At 41.2% G+C, this 17,648-nt stretch overlaps 1 protein-coding gene across 1 annotated transcript in view; it reads left to right on the forward strand.

The window, feature by feature from the left end:
• Nucleotides 1–17,648, forward strand: part of LOC118386344 (solute carrier family 49 member 4 homolog) — a 97,563-nt gene that overhangs the window by 14,977 nt on the left and 64,938 nt on the right. The window contains exon 2 of the mRNA XM_035774030.2: nt 5,363–5,456. Coding sequence (XP_035629923.1) covers nt 5,363–5,456 — 94 coding nt within the window. The remainder of the gene's footprint in view (nt 1–5,362; nt 5,457–17,648) is intronic.

Here is a 17,648-nt window from a genome sequence, read left to right on the forward strand (position 1 = left end):
GTGGAGCAGTGAGGTACACAGCTCCACATCCCAAATGGCACCCTATTCCCTATATGGTCCACTGCTTTTGACAAGAGTCTGTGGGGTTTAAGGATAGACTGCAGGCGTAGTAACAGCTAAGCCTCATCTCTAAGGTGAAATATACTTGCTGCTGGGATTTCTCTTACCACCATTTAAAAAAATGCTGATGATCTCTCCTCTGTGGCATCTGAAAGGTGACATACAGAATCCATCATATATGACCCATCTGTGGAATAGGCTCCTGTAATATGCTTAAGTAGAGTGGAGGGCACACATGCTGAGGGTGGCAGAATGTGTCAGAGAAAGGAGATCACTTGTTGGGAGTTTGCGTTACAAAGTTGTGTGTTGCGGTGCATCTGATTTTCTGATTTTCTAAGTCAACATGTTTAAATCCATAAAATCCTGCCAGACATTGATTTTCCGAGACCCCTCAGGGATGTACATACAGGCATGTTGGTATGTTTCTCTGCAAAAACAGTAGCTATGCGGTAACCTTCAAAGGATGGTGTGCCTGACTCTCAAATTAAGGAGATGATTTCCTAATCAAGCATGACGGCATGACAAGTCACACTTCTTCTATTTCTACCTATTACACTCAAAGTTGGAAGTTTCAGTTTCTGGTTTGTTTTGCTGCTGGGTGATTCCTCACAAAACTAGAACCAAATAAGACCACGATTTTGGGAGATTTTTTACCAAATGTACTGATTAGGACGGACCTTTTGGAGTAGCGATTGTTGACATATATTGTTGACATATAAACCTAAAGCATAATTGAGAAATAATTAATTCAAGTTGGAATATTTGTGATATTTTGACCTTCCCCAGGCCTCTCATATGACGCTTTACCGCTTGCTCTGTAATATGAGTAGTATTTTCATTTCAATAATCAAAATCTAAAACAATAAACTAGCAGAGAACATTAACCTCTTGCTTCTACCTGGCACGCAGGCGTCCCATCTAGAGCTCTGGAAATGCAAATGCGCTACTCTAAATGCTAATAGTATTAGTTAAAACTCAAACGTTCATTAAAATACACATGCAGGGTATTGAATTAAAGCTACACTCGTTGTGAATCCAGGCAACAAGTCAGATTTTTAAAATGCTTTTCGGCGAAAGCATGAGAAGCTATTATCTGATAGCATGTAACACCCCAAAAGACCCGCAGGGGACGTAAACAAAATAATTAGCATAGTCGTCGCTACACAAACCGCACAAATAAAATAAAACATTCATTACTTTTGACCATCTTCTTTGTTGGCACTCCTAGATGTCCCATAATCACTATTGGGTCTTTTTTTCCGATTAAATCGGTCCATATATAGCCTAGATATCGATCTATGAAGACTGTGTGATAAACAGAAAAAAATAGCGTTTCATAACGTAACGTCATTTTTTAAAATTCAAAAAGTCGACGATAAACTTTCACAAAACACTTCGAAATACTTTTGTAATGCAACTTTAGGTATTAGTACACGTTAATAAGCGACAAAATTCATCAGGAGGCGATGTCAATTCTATAGGTGTCCGTCTCGAAAAAATGTCTGGAGAGAGCTCGACCAAAACATCCGGTCGGAGACCGGAGGGAATCGATTCCCTTGATTCGGTTAGACCAATAATCAAAGCTGAATCAAATGACAAGACTCTAGACAACGTGTGGAAGCTGTAGGCACTGCAACCTCAGCCTCATTTAATTCGGTTCACTATGAACAATTCCTGGAAGTAGCGCACGGATATTTATTTCCATTTTCAGTGATCAGATTTTCCTGCACTTTTCGATGAAACGCACGTTCTGTTATAGTCACAGCCGTGATTTAACCAGTTTTATAAATGTCTGAGTGTTTTCTATCCACACATACTAATCATATGCATATACTATATTCCTGGCCTGAGTAGCAGGGCGCTGAAATATTTTTTACAGAATGTTCGAAAAAGTAGAGGGTCGACTTAACAGGTTAATATGCCCATGGAGTATATTATGTTCAACAATTATATAGAAAAATTAGTAAAATCAAAATGTTTATATTTAACCATTAAGCAGACTCATATTAAGCATCTCCAATCCAAAATTAAATCTAGAATCGGCTTCCTATTTCGCAACAAAGCATCCTTCACTCATGCTTCCTAACATACTCTCTTAAAATGGACTATCCTACCGATCCTTGACTTCGGCAATGTCATTTACAAAATAGCCTCCAACATTCTACTCAGCAAATTGGATGCAGTCTATCACAGTGCCATCTGTTTCCTCACCAAAGCCCCATATACTACTCACCACTGTGACCTGTGAGAGCATATTTGTCACCAAACCCACTGGCTCCAGGTCATCTATAAGTCTTTGCTAGGTAAAGCCCCGCCTTATCTCAGCTCACTGGTCACCATAGCATCACCCACCCGTAGCACGTGCTCCAGCAGGTATATTTCACTGGTCACCCCCAAAGCCAATTCCTCTTTGGGCCACCTTTCCTTCCAGTTCTCTGCTGCCAATGACTGGAACGAATTGCAAAAATCACTGAAGCTGGAGACTCATATCTCCCTTTAACTTGACGCATCAGCTATCTGAACAGCTTACAGATCATTGCACCTGTACATAGCCCATCTGTAAATAGCCCATCCAATCTACCTCATCTCCATATTGTTGTTTATTTTATTTCTATTTTTTTTCTCCTTTGCACCCCAATATCCCTACTTGCACATTCATCTTCTGCACATCTATCACTCCAGTGTTTTTTTGCTAAATTGTAATTATTTCGCCACTGCGGCCTATTTATTGCCTTATCTCCCTAATCTTACTTCATTTGCACATATAGACTTTTCTATTGTGTTATTGACTGTATGTTTGTTTATTCCATGTGTAACTCTGTGTTGTTTGTGTCGCACTGGTTTGCTTTATCTTGGCCAGGTCGCAGTTGTAAATGAGAACTTGTTCTCAACTGGCCTACCTGTTTAAATACAGGTGAAATAAAAAATATGGACAATATACCAAGTGCTGAGGCAACGCGAGTGCCTGGATACAGCCCTTACCCGTGGTATATTGGTCATGTACCCCAAACCCCCGAGGTGCCTTATTGCTATTATAAACTGGTTACCAACGTAATTAGAGCAGTAAAAATAAATGTTTTGTCATACCCGTGATATACTGTCTGATATACCACGGCTGTCAGCCAATCAGCATTCAGGGCTCGAACCACCCAGTTTATAATTGTCAATTTTCATAAATGTATCTAAGGAATGTGTTTTTGAAATCAAACTACTACTCATATTACAAAGCTTTTTAGCACCTTTTACATTTTTTAAAATGTATTATTCATATTGTTGTTTAACCTTTATTTAACTAGGCAAGTCAGTTAAGAACAAATTCTTATTTACAATGATGGCCTACACCGGCCAAACCCGGACGACGCTGGGCCAATTGTGTGCTGCCGTATGGGACTCCCAATCACGGCCGGTTGTGATACAGCCTGGAATCGAACCAGGGTGTCGGTAGTGACTCTTCAAGCCCTAAGATGCAGTGCCTTAGACCCCTGCGCCACTCTGGAGCAAAATATAAAATATTATAGAGTCTTAAAGGAGGTCATTCTCAAATATATGTAAACTATCCTACCTCTAAAGGACCTTTCTATAGATAACATTTATTGAAAATCCCCCAAATCATGGTATTTCTCTCGTTTCATGAGGAGCCACCCTGCTATAATATGTAGGCCAACCAGATGAAAGGCAGCTCTAGCGACTGCATGGTAGAGATTAGAATGAAAGATATTTTGTACACAAAGAATTTACATACCAGCATCTGCCGTTGTTTAGTTGTGCCCTCTTTAGTACAGAGAGAGAGGCCAATCTGACAGACAGAAACAGGGAGTTCCCAACGGGAACCCGCATAAACATTCAGAGACACCAATGTTTCTCTACGTTTCATATCAGATTAAAGTCATATTTTAGTTTGTAATACTAGTAATTTGTCACCAATAATTGTGTACTTTCTTAACTAGTGACTCTCTCTCACTCATCACTACCAAGAGGAAATGAGAGAACAGGGAACAAAGTTCCCTTAAATTATGGTGATGTGGTGGAAACTGAAAATGTAGACTTAAGTCAGGAACAGAATTGGGATGTTGTGGTTTGGAGGGAGTTGGCTTGGGACTCGTGATTCATATTTTGGAAAATGTATATAGCATGAGGTCTCAACAATTATACAAAATATATGACCTTTGGAATTTCAGAATACAAAATAACCTCCACTTTTTCTCTCTGTACTCTCCACCTCTCCCCATTTCACCTCTTCCCCTTCCCCTCTCCACCTCTCCCCATTTCACCCCTTCCCCTCTCCACCTCTCCCCATTTCACCCCTTCCCCGTCCCCTCTCCACCTCTTCCCCTTCCCCTCTCCACCCCTTCCCCTCTCCACCTCTCCCCATTTCACCTCTTCCCCTCTCCACCTCTTCCCATTTCACCTCTTCCCCGTCCCCTCTCCACCTCTCCCCATTTCACCTCTTCCCCTCTCCACCTCTTCCCATTTCACCTCTTCCCCTCCCCCTCTCCACCTCTCCCCATTTCACCTCTTCCCCTTCCCCTCTCCCCTCTCCACCTCTCCCATTTCACCTCTTCCCCGTCCCCTCTCCACCTCTCCCCATTTCACCTCTTCCCCGTCCCCTCTCCACCTCTCCCCATTTCACCTCTTCCCCGTCCCCTCTCCACCTCTCCCCATTTCACCTCTTCCCCGTCCCCTCTCCACCTCTCCCCATTTCACCTCTTCCCCTCTCCACCTCTCCCCATTTCACCTCTTCCCTGTCCCCTCTCCACCTCTCCCCATTTCACCTGTCCCCTCTCCACCTCTCCCCATTTAACCTCTTCCCGTCCCCTCTGTCACCTCTTCCCATTGATGGGGGCACCTCTTCCCCTCTCCACCTACAACCCATTTAACACCCTTCCCCTCCCAGAGCTTTCCCCATTTCACCTCTTCCCCGGCCCCTCTCCACCTCTCCCCATTTCACCTGTCCCCTCTCCACCTGTCCCCATTTAACCTTTCCCTGTCCCCTTACCTCTCCCCATTTCACCTCTTCCCCATCCCTCTCCACCTCTCCCCATTTCTGTCTTCCCCATCCCCTTCCACCTCTCCCCATTTCACCTCTTCCCTGTCCCCTCTCCATATCCCCATTTACCTGAGACTTTTGTCCCCTCTCCATAATTGATCCCCATTTAACCTCTTCCCCGTTTAGCACCTCTCCCCATTTCACCTCTTCCCCTCTCCACCTCTCCCCATTTAACCTCTTCCCTGTCCCCTCTCCACCTCTCCCCATTTCACCTCTTCCCTTTCCCCTCTACAACTCTCCCCTCCTATGCTGCAGGTCTGCGGGCGTCTCTTTTACTGTCAGTCTTCTTCATGGTGATGGGGGCAGCGCTGCGTAGTGTCCCTGTGCCAGACCTACAACTAAGGCGATGGTAACACCCCCTCACACCCAGAGCTTTACTGTATACTCTCTTTATAAAACGGCTTGCTTGGAAGCAAGCAATACTTACCCATACAAAATCATGCCCCATATAGGGCTGTGGTGCTCATTACATTTTGTCTGCCGGTTATTGTCATGTGAAAGACATTGTACAGTAACTCTACCTGTGTTTCTGTCTGAAAGTTGGTTATGTCGCCTTTCATATTTTTCTAATGAACATATGATTTACGCTGAGACAAAAAAATTTGAATCTTCTCACCATAATTGATCGTTAATTAACATAAACATGTTTAGCATCTCCAGGCCAATAAATCAATTTAATATACACCATCACAATACATACATTTAATGTACACCGTCACAATACATACATTTAATGTACACCGTCACAATAAATACATGATTTATTTTAGGCAGTTTCTAAAGAAACATTATGATATAAAGAAAAATGGATTTCAGATAAGCAATATATAAGTTGGCCTACATTATGTTATCTGGCTATGTGCCATGCCATAGGCTCTAGGCTTGCTTTAGCATACAAGATATGCGTATAAGTCCCATGCCATTATATTATAAACTTAGATGGTTCTGTCTGATGGCTGAAAGTCATGGGTCCATTATTTAGTCATTTTTTTTTTGTCCAGCCATTAGGGTCCATCACATTAGATGTTCTGTCTAATTCTTTCATAGGGTCCAACATTAGATGTTCTGTCAAGACATTATAAACCACCACAAATCAAGACATCACAAACATTCAACAAGTAGACAATACAGGTAATTAATATACCTGACAGGAAACACATTTAACATTCAGTTGATGCTTCATATTTCCTGTCCAGCCATAGGGTCCATCACATTAGATGTTCTGTCTATTTCCTGTCCAGTCATAGGGTCCATTACATTAGATGTTCTGTCTATTTCCTGTCCAGTCATAGGGTCCATTACATTAGATGTTCTGTCTATTTCCTGTCCAGTCATAGGGTCCATTACATTAGATGTTCTGTCTATTTCCTGTCCAGTCATAGGGTCCATTACATTAGATGTTCTGTCTATTTCCTGTCCAGTCATAGGGTCCATTACATTAGATGTTCTTTTTTCCTGTCCAGTCATAGGGTCCATTACATTAGATGTTCTGTCTATTTCCTGTCCAGTCATAGGGTCCATTACATTAGATGTTCTGTCTATTTCCTGTCCAGTCATAGGGTCCATTACATTAGATGTTCTGTCTATTTCCTGTCCAGTCATAGGGTCCATTACATTAGATGTTCTGTCTATTTCCTGTCCAGTCATAGGGTCCATTACATTAGATGTTCTGTCTATTTCCTGTCCAGTCATAGGGTCCATTACATTAGATGTTCTGTCTATTTCCTGTCCAGTCATAGGGTCCATTACATTAGATGTTCTTTTTTTTCCCCTTGAAGGTGGATTTACTTTTTGCCTGAGAAATATGGATTGGTAAAGAGTTCCATTCAGCTATGGCTTTATATAAATCTGTAGATTTAAGGCTATTTGTTCTTGGCTTGGGTTGTTTTAGCTGCCCTGAATTTGTCTGTCTGGTTTGGTGGTTATGCATGTTGCTAGTATGTACTAACTGACCAGAAAAATACTGTTTTTAAAATGTTTATTTTAAATAAAACATTCCTAAAGAAAATCAGAAGACTGGATAGTAGTTTGTTTTTAACGTGAAGCCATGAGAGATTCTAATGCATTTGGATAATATTCATACGGATAGAGCAATGAAGATATCATCTACCAGCCCTGTTCTGAGCAATGAAGAGATCATCTACCAGCCCTGTTCTGACCAATGAAGAGATCATCTACCAGCCCTGTTCTGACCAATGAAGAGATCATCTACCAGCCCTGTTCTGACCAATGAAGAGATCATCTACCAGCCCTGTTCTGACCAATGAAGAGATCATCTACCAGCCCTGTTCTGACCAATGAAGAGATCATCTACCAGCCCTGTTCTGAGCAATGACGAGATCATCTACCAGCCCTGTTCTGAGCAATGAAGAGATCATCTACCAGCCCTGTTCTGACCAATGAAGAGATCATCTACCAGCCCTGTTCTGAGCAATGAAGAGATCATCTACCAGCCCTGTTCTGAGCAATGAAGAGATCATCTACCAGCCCTGTTCTGACCAATGAAGAGATCATCTACCAGCCCTGTTCTGACCAATGAAGAGATCATCTACCAGCCCTGTTCTGACCAATGAAGAGATCATCTACCAGCCCTGTTCTGACCAATGAAGAGATCATCTACCAGCCCTGTTCTGACCAATGAAGAGATCATCTACCAGCCCTGTTCTGAGCCATTTGGAGATGTTTTATATCTTTCGTTGCTGCAGATGACCATATAACTGGACGGTACTCTAAGTGTGATAGAACCAGGGATTGACCATATAACTGGACGGTACTCTAAGTGTGATAGGACCAGGGATTGACCATATAACTGGACGGTACTCTAAGTGTGATAGGACCAGGGATTGACCATATAACTGGACGGTACTCTAAGTGTGATAGAACCAGGGATTGACCATATAACTGGACAGTTCTCTAAGTGTGATAGGATCAGGGATTGACCATATAACTGGACGGTGCTCTAAGTGTGATAGGACCAGGGATTGACCATATAACTGGACAGTTCTCTAAGTGTGATAGAACCAGGGATTGACCATATAACTGGGCAGTTCTCTAAGTGTGATAGAACCAGGGATTGACCATATAACTGGACAGTTCTCTAAGTGTGATAGAACCAGGGATTGACCATATAACTGGGCAGTTCTCTAAGTGTGATAGAACCAGGGATTGACCATATAACTGGACGGTACTCTAAGTGTGATAGGATCAGGGATTGACCATATAACTGGACGGTACTCTAAGTGTGATAGGATCAGGGATTGACCATATAACTGGACGGTACTCTAAGTGTGATAGGATCAGGGATTGACCATATAACTGGACCGTACTCTAAGTGTGATAGGACCAGGGATTGACCATATAACTGGACGGTACTCTAAGTGTGATAGGACCAGGGATTGACCATATAACTGGACCGTACTCTAAGTGTGATAGGACCAGGGATTGACCATATAACTGGACGGTACTCTAAGTGTGATAGGATCAGGGATTGAATCACCTGATTCAGAGTGCTAGATGTTAAATACTCTGAACATTTTCTTGTAACAGTACTTCCCTTACCCATCTTAATAACAATACTATCTATGTGTTCTGACCATGATAAAGCTGCGTCCAACATGACGCCTAGTAGTTTATTTTTATTTTTTACTTGCTCTACATGCGTTCTATTCATGGACAAATTCAATTGGGGATCATCAGCAAGAATTTATCTTGAACCAAATACAATACATTTCGTTTTAGAAATGTTCAATTTGTTCACATCAGCGCACGCAAACACCATTCTTAGTTCATTGCTCAGTCCATCTGTTAGCTCATTACATTCTGATGCTGCGCTATACATTGTAGAGTCATCAGCATAAATGACCACTCTTGCTTTGTTCATTACTGAAAGTAAATCATTAGTAAAGAGAGTCGAGATGTGGGCCTAGGCAACTTCCTTGAGAGGCAACTTCCTTGAGGAACACTACAGTGTATATCTTTACTGTTTGAAAAGTCACCATTTAAAGAACACTTTTTGCCTTCTGCATAGATAGCTTTCCATCCAGGATAGAGCTGCAGACTTAAAACCATAATATTTAAGTTTACCTAGTAACAGTTCATGATCAATTACATCAAAAGCAGCACTGAAATCTAGCAACACAACACCAACTAACATCCTGTCATCCATACTCTTTAACCAATCATCTGTCATTTGTGCTAAGGCCATACTCGTAGAATGCCCTTTGTATGCATTCTGGAAACCCATTATCAGACCATTTACATGAGAAATAAACCTTAATTTGTACAGATATAATTTTCTTAACACAGGCAGCAAGTTTATAGGATGACTTAGGACCAATGAATGCAGATTTTTTTTTTTATCGTTAGGTAGTGGAATAACCTTTGACTCCTTCCAGACTTCTGGGCACACCCCATACATCAAGCACTTAGTAAAATATGATATGAGAGATTGGGGTAGATATTTGGTTAGCTGTGCCTCTAAACAATTTGGCGTCAAGATTATCTGGACCAGGTGACGTCATCCGAAAGAGACAACAGCATCCTTTCGACCTCTTCCCTTTCTACTGGATGAAATTCAAACATGCAATGCCTCTCTTTCATGATACAATCTTTTAGAAGGGTATATTGGAATCATAGCATTCCTCAACTTGTCCACTTTGCCTGGAAAATATTAATTAAAGTATTTTGCGATGTCATGTCATTTTGTCATAAATATACCATCTGATTCAACAACAGAGGCAGACATGTTGGAATTCCTACCCATAAGTGTTTTTCCATGTTTTTCCCCCATCACCCTTTACTTCATCAATTTTGCAGATAGAATCCCTTCTTTCCTTTGTTTAGCTTGGTCACTAGATTTCTTAATTTACAATAACTTTGCTTATCAAACACAGTGGCAGATTTATCTGCTACTTTTTTGGCATCATAACGTTGAATCATTACATTTCTCAGCTCATCATCAATCCATGGGGCACCGTTTGACCTCACAGCGCATTTCCTCAAAGGGCATGCTTATCACCTATACTTATAAATCATTTCATGAACAAACTTAGTGACATTTCAGGATCATTCTTACTATTGATAGGTTTGGATTTCTGAACTTTAACTGTTATTAATCATTAGTTGTAATAGAGACCTAAGGGGTGCCGTAGTTGAGGGACTACACCAGAGATGAATGGATACGTTTGGAATGTACTGAGTGTAGGGAAGGTAATCACATGTGGCAGGCATTGATAAGGGGAGAGAGCCATGGATTAGTGATGAAGGGGGTCGAGGTCAGGTCAGGTTTAAGGGAAAAAGAGAAGTTTTTATGGCCCGTAATCACTTAGTTTCCTGCCTAGCAATAAAGATACCATGTTTGTTCAGATGTGTAGGAGGAGACTCAGCCTATGAGAAAGGGTTAAATATCAGTGCTTGTGTGAATATGTCTTTGTCTAATGCAGCTGTATTGATCCTCTGGGAGAATAAGCTTGGTTTGAGCTTTTATATGGTCCGTAGAGTTTTTACTCTGAGAATTAGAACCACTACACACATCTAACCATTGCACATGCTTAATCTCATCCACAAATGAGTCCTGATTGAACTCTCTGTAGGACCTTCGGTAGATGACCTTAGGGCTAGCCTTTGTTATTTTAGTTTTCCTAGAGAGTGCAACCAAGTGTATCAGAATGTATACCACGCATATGACAAAACATTTATTTTTACTGCTCTAATCAAGTTGGAAACCAGTTTCTAATATATAACTACTTGTTGAATCCCTCAGGGGATTGTGGTACATTGCTGTATGCAAGCACTCCGTGTTGCGTCGTACTGTGGTTTATCCCCCCCCCCTGGGCCTTATTGCATTATTATGATTTTATAAAATAGAAAGGATATTTTTCCCATTCCGGAGCGAGTGTGCATATGAAGTGGCTATGTTGAGTGTAAAAGTGATCATTTGAAACAGGTCCTATACGCTAGATTTAGAGTTATTTGTAAACTTTAGTTGTGAATGATACAAACCTTAGAATCTCTTAGAAATCAAAACATATATGGGCTGCATGATGCGACTTGGGGCTATTGATGATTTGAGAAAGTTGCAAAAAGCTTGTTCCTTAGGCTGCACATGCTGTTCTCCCATCAAGCGTTAATATTTTCACCCATCAGACTATTCTCAATTTAATCTAGTCTTAACTAATGTGTCAAATTTCCTTTGATTTAGAATGGCCCATTATCAAATGGTAGAAACAGGGGCAGGGGGAAATGCATGTCATCAGTATGCACTGGAACAGCGAATGGAGGCCACATTCCAGACAGTTACTTTTTCACTCATGCTGGGTAGGCTACTCTGGTTATTTCACTCCACTCATCAACCACTGTTTGAGAAGCATGCGGCCTCGCTGCACCACAGGTGATATTCCACCCAAACCCTGTATGCCATGGGATCTTTAACCCTGTTCTTACAGCTTCCCAGTGCTAAATTAGTGAAATGTGTTTAGGAACATCAAAACATATTTCATTAAACTGTTGACAGCCCTTCTCTCTGCACGCTGTAGAAAGTAATGAATGACAGAGGGAAGGAGGTGGACATGCACGGTGCTGAGATATTCTGTAGCCAAAGGTAATGTGTTAGCCTATTCATTATGAAAAGATAAAAAATACCCTATTACTAGGCTATTCAAAATTAAATACAAATTCGCTATAATTGTAGGCTAACTCTGTAGGCCGCCCTGCACAATCAATGAACCAACATTATCACCTAGGTCTATACAGTTCTCTGCCATGCGTAGTAGGCGTTAGGCTATGTATTGTATAACGACACAATCATTATTTTAATTCAGTTTTTTATTGGGGGGCTTGGGCTCATATATGCGTATGCATATGGGTGTTTTGAATGAGTCATCACTTTAAAGGGCTGTCCATTTCGTTGTGTTAGGCTTTGAAACAACATTCACAACAACATTGTTTCAACCTGCTGTTGAACTTCTAATTGATCATCACAGTGAGGTGAGTTTTAAAATCACAATACTGTTTTGATAAGTGTTTGTGAGTTTTCAATTGTGTTTGCATTGATGTCAGAGTGGTTAGAAGGACACAGCCCTGAGTAGCAGGCCATTAGGACCTGATGGTCATTAGCGAGTTGGGTACTACCAACACATGTCCAGAGTGCATAAAAGGACATTACTGTGACTCAACGGTCACATGAATTTCTACTGCGGTCATGACTCATGACTGCCAGTGTGGAAGTAATATGGTCACCGCAATAGCCCTAGACTTCCAACTAAGGAAATGGTAACACCCCACACAACCCCTCACACCCAGAGATGTGCTATATACTCTCTTTATAAAACGGCTCATTTGGAACCTGGTAGTGCTCTCCCAAAATTATGCCCCATTTATGTACTACGTTGGAAGATTCTTCCTCTGGCAGAAAATGTATATACTTATTACAATTACCAATATTGTGAATAGCTATGGTAATTTTCTGGTTTCAGGGTGCCCGGTATTGCTTGTAAATCGCAGTTTTAGGGAAGAAAGACATTACCCATCTAGTCTACCATAGTTTTGATGAATGACAGCATTTATAAATCGCTAGTTTGCCAGTTGCATTGTTGTGTTGTGGTATTGAACTGTCGTATTGAAATGGTTTCTGCTCGCTTTGAATGCCTCATAATAGCAGAGACATGGAATGGGATTGAGGTGCACCATTTCCTTCAAGAGATTAGAATTCTATTTAAATTGTTGAATTGTGTGGATACTTGTTTTCTGTTTCTCTTATCGACTACTGCTTTCATTCACTTTTCTTTCTGACGTCCTTATTTTTACCAGAATAAAAAAAAGCCCTTTCTTCCATTGCTATTATCAAAAAAAATATAGGCAATATTTCCTTTCTAAAACAGTACCTATGTGTTTGAAGGAGGCCCAGACGACAAGGTTATCTGAATTACTTTGGTGATAAAAGTCATTTTATGACCTTCTCTATTGTTAATCTGCCGCTTATTTCTTATTAGGCTCCACATTGACTTCAATTCAGGTGATGCATTATGGGTATTTCAATTGAGGAAGGAAATTGTATTCTCTTAAATATAGCACTTTCACCCACTGAATGTATTATGTTAGGTTGCTGATTTGGGGTCCCAAAGAACAGATAATGAAAACTAGTCGTAGTCTAACTGCACATTTTCTCTGAGTGTGATTGGATCTGTAAAATGAAGACCATTAGTTCAGTTTATTGCAATATTAATACAGACTAAAAAAGAGTAAAATACAATTATTGGCTCTCATTCTATGAGGGATACTTAGAAAATTATACTTACGAATGATTCCTTTTTTAAAGAAAATAATATTCCACTATTTGAAAGTGTTTGCGGAGAAGTATCAGCTTTTATATTGCCCCAGGCTTTGTTTACCTCATCCCAAATCTGTTTTTGCTGCCAGACATATCTGGGACCAGACTAAGGCTGCACTTAACTGAAAACAACCTCTTCAGTCCTACTCACGAGTATTTGTTCTCGCTGTAACCTTCATGCTTCAGAGGGCAGCTGAGTATGGAACAACAGAATGTGTGTGTGTGTGCGCGTGTACTATAGACCTGCATAACGCTGACTTGACAGTATACATGTACTTGACCATCCATAAGCATTCCAAAATGTCTATGCCGTTGGTGTGGACCATTTTACAGTGGCTAGGCCTCCTGGCTGAGTAGGGCATATGCTGTTGTACTCTGTCGAGAGAAATACAGGGTCACGGGCCGAGGCACACGCCATCTAACGAGAGATACGGTTGTAGCGGAGGGGTGTTTATTGGAGACTGAGATATATTGCAAGCAGTAAGGACGCCAACACAACAGCACACCTCAGAGTATTCCCTCTGTTGTAAAAGATCTCACCATCCAACTGAGACCTAGACAGCGTTGCTATATGGGGGTGATAAAGTGCCAATACATAAAGGTTTTACACCCATACTATCCAAAGCACTATCCCTGAGAAGGCTGCCTTGCTCTCTCAGTTAATCACAGTTCCTGGGATTACACTATTAAACATCTCTAGGCTATCTGGGACAAACAATTCAAGACGGGCTCCCCAAGCCTAACTCCTGTACTTATTCATGGTTTGTAGTTGTAGTAGTAGAGTAGGTAACAGTTGAAATGTCAGTAAGTGATGCTTTTATGGTCAACGTTAGCCTTTTGTTGGAAGCACACTGGTGATGTAAAAATGTAGATGAAGAGTTAATGTAGCGTAGATCATCAGACCAAACTTGTGGAACTTCATACCATGCCAACCAGAGAACTGGGATGTCCAGGGAACTTTATAGTGCTTGAGCAAACAGCTTCTGTGTGTTTAAACCATATAGTGGATTTGTGAAGTTTCTGTTTGGGCTTTACATTTACCTGACCTTTGGGAGTTGGAGCAGATAAGCTGAGGTGACCTTTGACCCTTCCATTGAGCCTTATATGATTCCTTATTATTTTTCAGTGCACCGTAAAGAGTTATTGTTTAACAGTTAAGTAGTGCAAAAACAGTACCTTAAGAGTACAAAACATTAGGAACACCTGCTCTTTCCATGACAGACTGACAAGGTGAATCCAAGTGAAAGCTATGATCCCTTATTGATGTCACTTGTTAAATCCACTTCAGTCATTATAGATGAAGGTGAGGAGACAGGTTAAAGGAGTTTTAAGCATTGATACAATTGAGACATGGATTGTGTACATGTGCCATTCAGAGGGTGAGACAAAATATTTACATTTATTTAACTAGGCAAGTCAGTTAAGAACAAATTCTTATTTTCAATGATGGCCTAGGAACAGTCGGTTAACTGCCTGTTCAGGGGCAGAACGACATATTTGTACCTTGCCAGCTCAGGGGTTTGAACTTGCAGCCTTCCGGTTACTAGTCCAATGCTCTAACCACTAGGCTACCCTGCCGCCCTACTAGGCTACCCCAAAATATTTGAGTGCCTTTGAACAGGGTATGGTAGTAGGTGCCAGGCGCACCGGTTTGTATCAAGAACAGCAATGCTGCTGGGTTTTTCACACTCAACAATTTCCCGTGTGTATCGAGAATGGTCCACAACTCAAAGGACATCCAGCCAACTTGACACAACTGTGGGAAGCATTGGAGTCAACATGGGCCAGCGTCCCTGTGGAACGCTTTGGACACCTTGTAGAGTCCATGGCCCCAGACAAATTGAGGCTGTACTGAGGGCAAAAGGAGGTGCAACTCAATATTAGGAAGTTGTTCCTAATCTTTTGTGCACTTGGTGTATATTATCCCTCCACAAACAGTTCCCAAAGTCACCAGCAGGTGTCAGTCATTGCATTGTGTGTTCTTTTGCTGCACACAGGTCTATTAAATCAAATAACATTTTATTTGTCACATGCTTCGTAAACAATTGGTGTAGACCAACAGTGAAATGCTTACTTACAGGTCATTTTCCAACAATGCAGAATTAAACATAATACAAATAGTGACACTAGAAATAAATAAATATACAGTGAATAACAATAACAAAATAGCATGGCTATATACAGGAAGTACCAATACCAAGTCCAAGTGCAGGGAGTACGAGGTAATTGAGATAGCTAATGTGTAGGTAGGGGTAGGTAGGGGTAAGGTAGGGGTAATGTGACTAGGCAACAGGATAGACAATAGACAGTAACAGCAGTATACTGTAGGTAGGGGTAATGTGACTAGGCAACAGGATAGATAATAGACAGTAACAGCAGTATACTGTAATTAGGGGTAAAGTGACTAGCCAACAGGATAGATAATAGACAGTAGCAGCAGTATGCTGTAGGTAGGGGTAATGTGACCAGGTAACAGGATAGATAATAGAGCGTAACAGCAGTATACTGTAGTTAGGGGTAATGTGACTAGACAACAGGATAGATAATAGACAGTAGCAGCAGTATACTGTAGGTAGGGGTAAAGGATAGATAATAGACAGTAGCAGCAGTATACTGTAGTTAGGGGTAATGTGACTAGACAACAGGATAGATAATAGACAGTAACAGCAGTATACTGTAGGTAGGGGTAATGTGACTAGACAACAGGATAGATAATAGACAGTAACAGCAGTATACTGTAGGTAGGGGTAATGTGACTAGACAACAGGATAGATAATAGACAGCTGTAGCAGCAGTGTATGTGGTGAGTGTAAAAGTGTGTGTGTGAGGCGTCAGTATGCATGTTGTGTGTGTGTGTGTGTGTGTGTTGGGGTGTCAGTGTAAGTATGTGTGGGTAGAGTCCAGTGTGTTTGCAGTTAGTGCAAAAAAGGGTCAATGCAGGTAGTCTGGGTAGCCATTTGATTAACTATTTCGCAGTCTTATGGCTTGGTGGTGGATGCTGTTCAGGGTCCTGTTGGTTTCGGACTTGGTGTATCGGTACCGCTTGTATCGGTGCGCTGGCTGAGAGTCTATGACTTGGGTGGCTGGAGTGGTTAAAAACATGTTGGGCCTTCCTCTGACACAGCTTGATATAGAGGCCCTCGATGGCAGTGAGCTCGTCTCCAGTGATGTACTGGGCCACAGTCAACACCAATGTTCCCTCAAAATGATTGGGGCACTGAGCAAACTTTTAGGTCTTGTTAGTGGAAACTTGAATGTTGTGAGAAGTTTGCGCAACTTCTGGCACACGTTTACAATGAACACTGAGGCTGTAGCCTTACAGTTTTAGACAGTAGTCAATAGGCTATTGTGGCTATTTAAGTATAATGTAGGCCGACAAACAAAACCAATGGAGCAAAACCCATAAAATTTTTTCACATGGAAATAGCTTTTGATTTCTATGATGCGCTCAGTCTCTGCCGACAACAAAATCAACACTCAATCTTGGAAAGTTAGATTTGTTTTAATTTGTTGCATTGAAAAGGGCTGGTATAATGTTGATTTTTTTTTTTTTTTCTTCTTCTGATGTTTAACTTCTATATAGTGCAAACTAATGGGGCGAACTCAGTGAAGTTCAATCTCTTGCGTTTCTGCACGGCCTGGCATTTCTTCTGCGAGGCAGTCCTGGAGGAGCTTTTCAGATGAACCAAGGAGGAGGGCAGATGAGAACAGCAGGCCAGCAGAGCACTTTGAACAGCAGCAGTCAGGGGCAAATGGTAGGAAGAGGATGATTTAGGTGAACCCAGACACAGACCCAAAACCGCTTAGAGGGACATTGGTCACCACCAGTGGTGGAAAAAGTACCCAGTTGGGATCCTTGAGTAGAAGTATATATGCCTTAATAGAAAGTTACTCAAGTAAAAGTAAAAGTCACCCAGTAAAATACAACTTGAGTAAAAGTATTTGGTTCTAAATATTCTTAAGTATCAAAAGTATAAATAATTTCAAATTCCTTATATTAAGCAAAGCAGACGGCACCATTTTCATGTTTAAAAGATTTACGGATAGCCAGGGGCAGACTCCAACACTTAGACATCATTTACAAATGATGCATTTGTTTTTTGTGAGTTCGCCAGATCAGAAGCAGTAGGGATGAACATGTGTTCTCTTGATAAGTGCATGAATTGGACCATTTTCCTGTCCTACTAAGCATTCAAAATGTAACGAGTACTTTTG

The sequence above is a fragment of the Oncorhynchus keta genome, chromosome 7 (assembly GCF_023373465.1).
Source record: "Oncorhynchus keta strain PuntledgeMale-10-30-2019 chromosome 7, Oket_V2, whole genome shotgun sequence".
In the NCBI taxonomy this organism is placed as follows: Eukaryota; Metazoa; Chordata; class Actinopteri; order Salmoniformes; family Salmonidae; genus Oncorhynchus; species Oncorhynchus keta.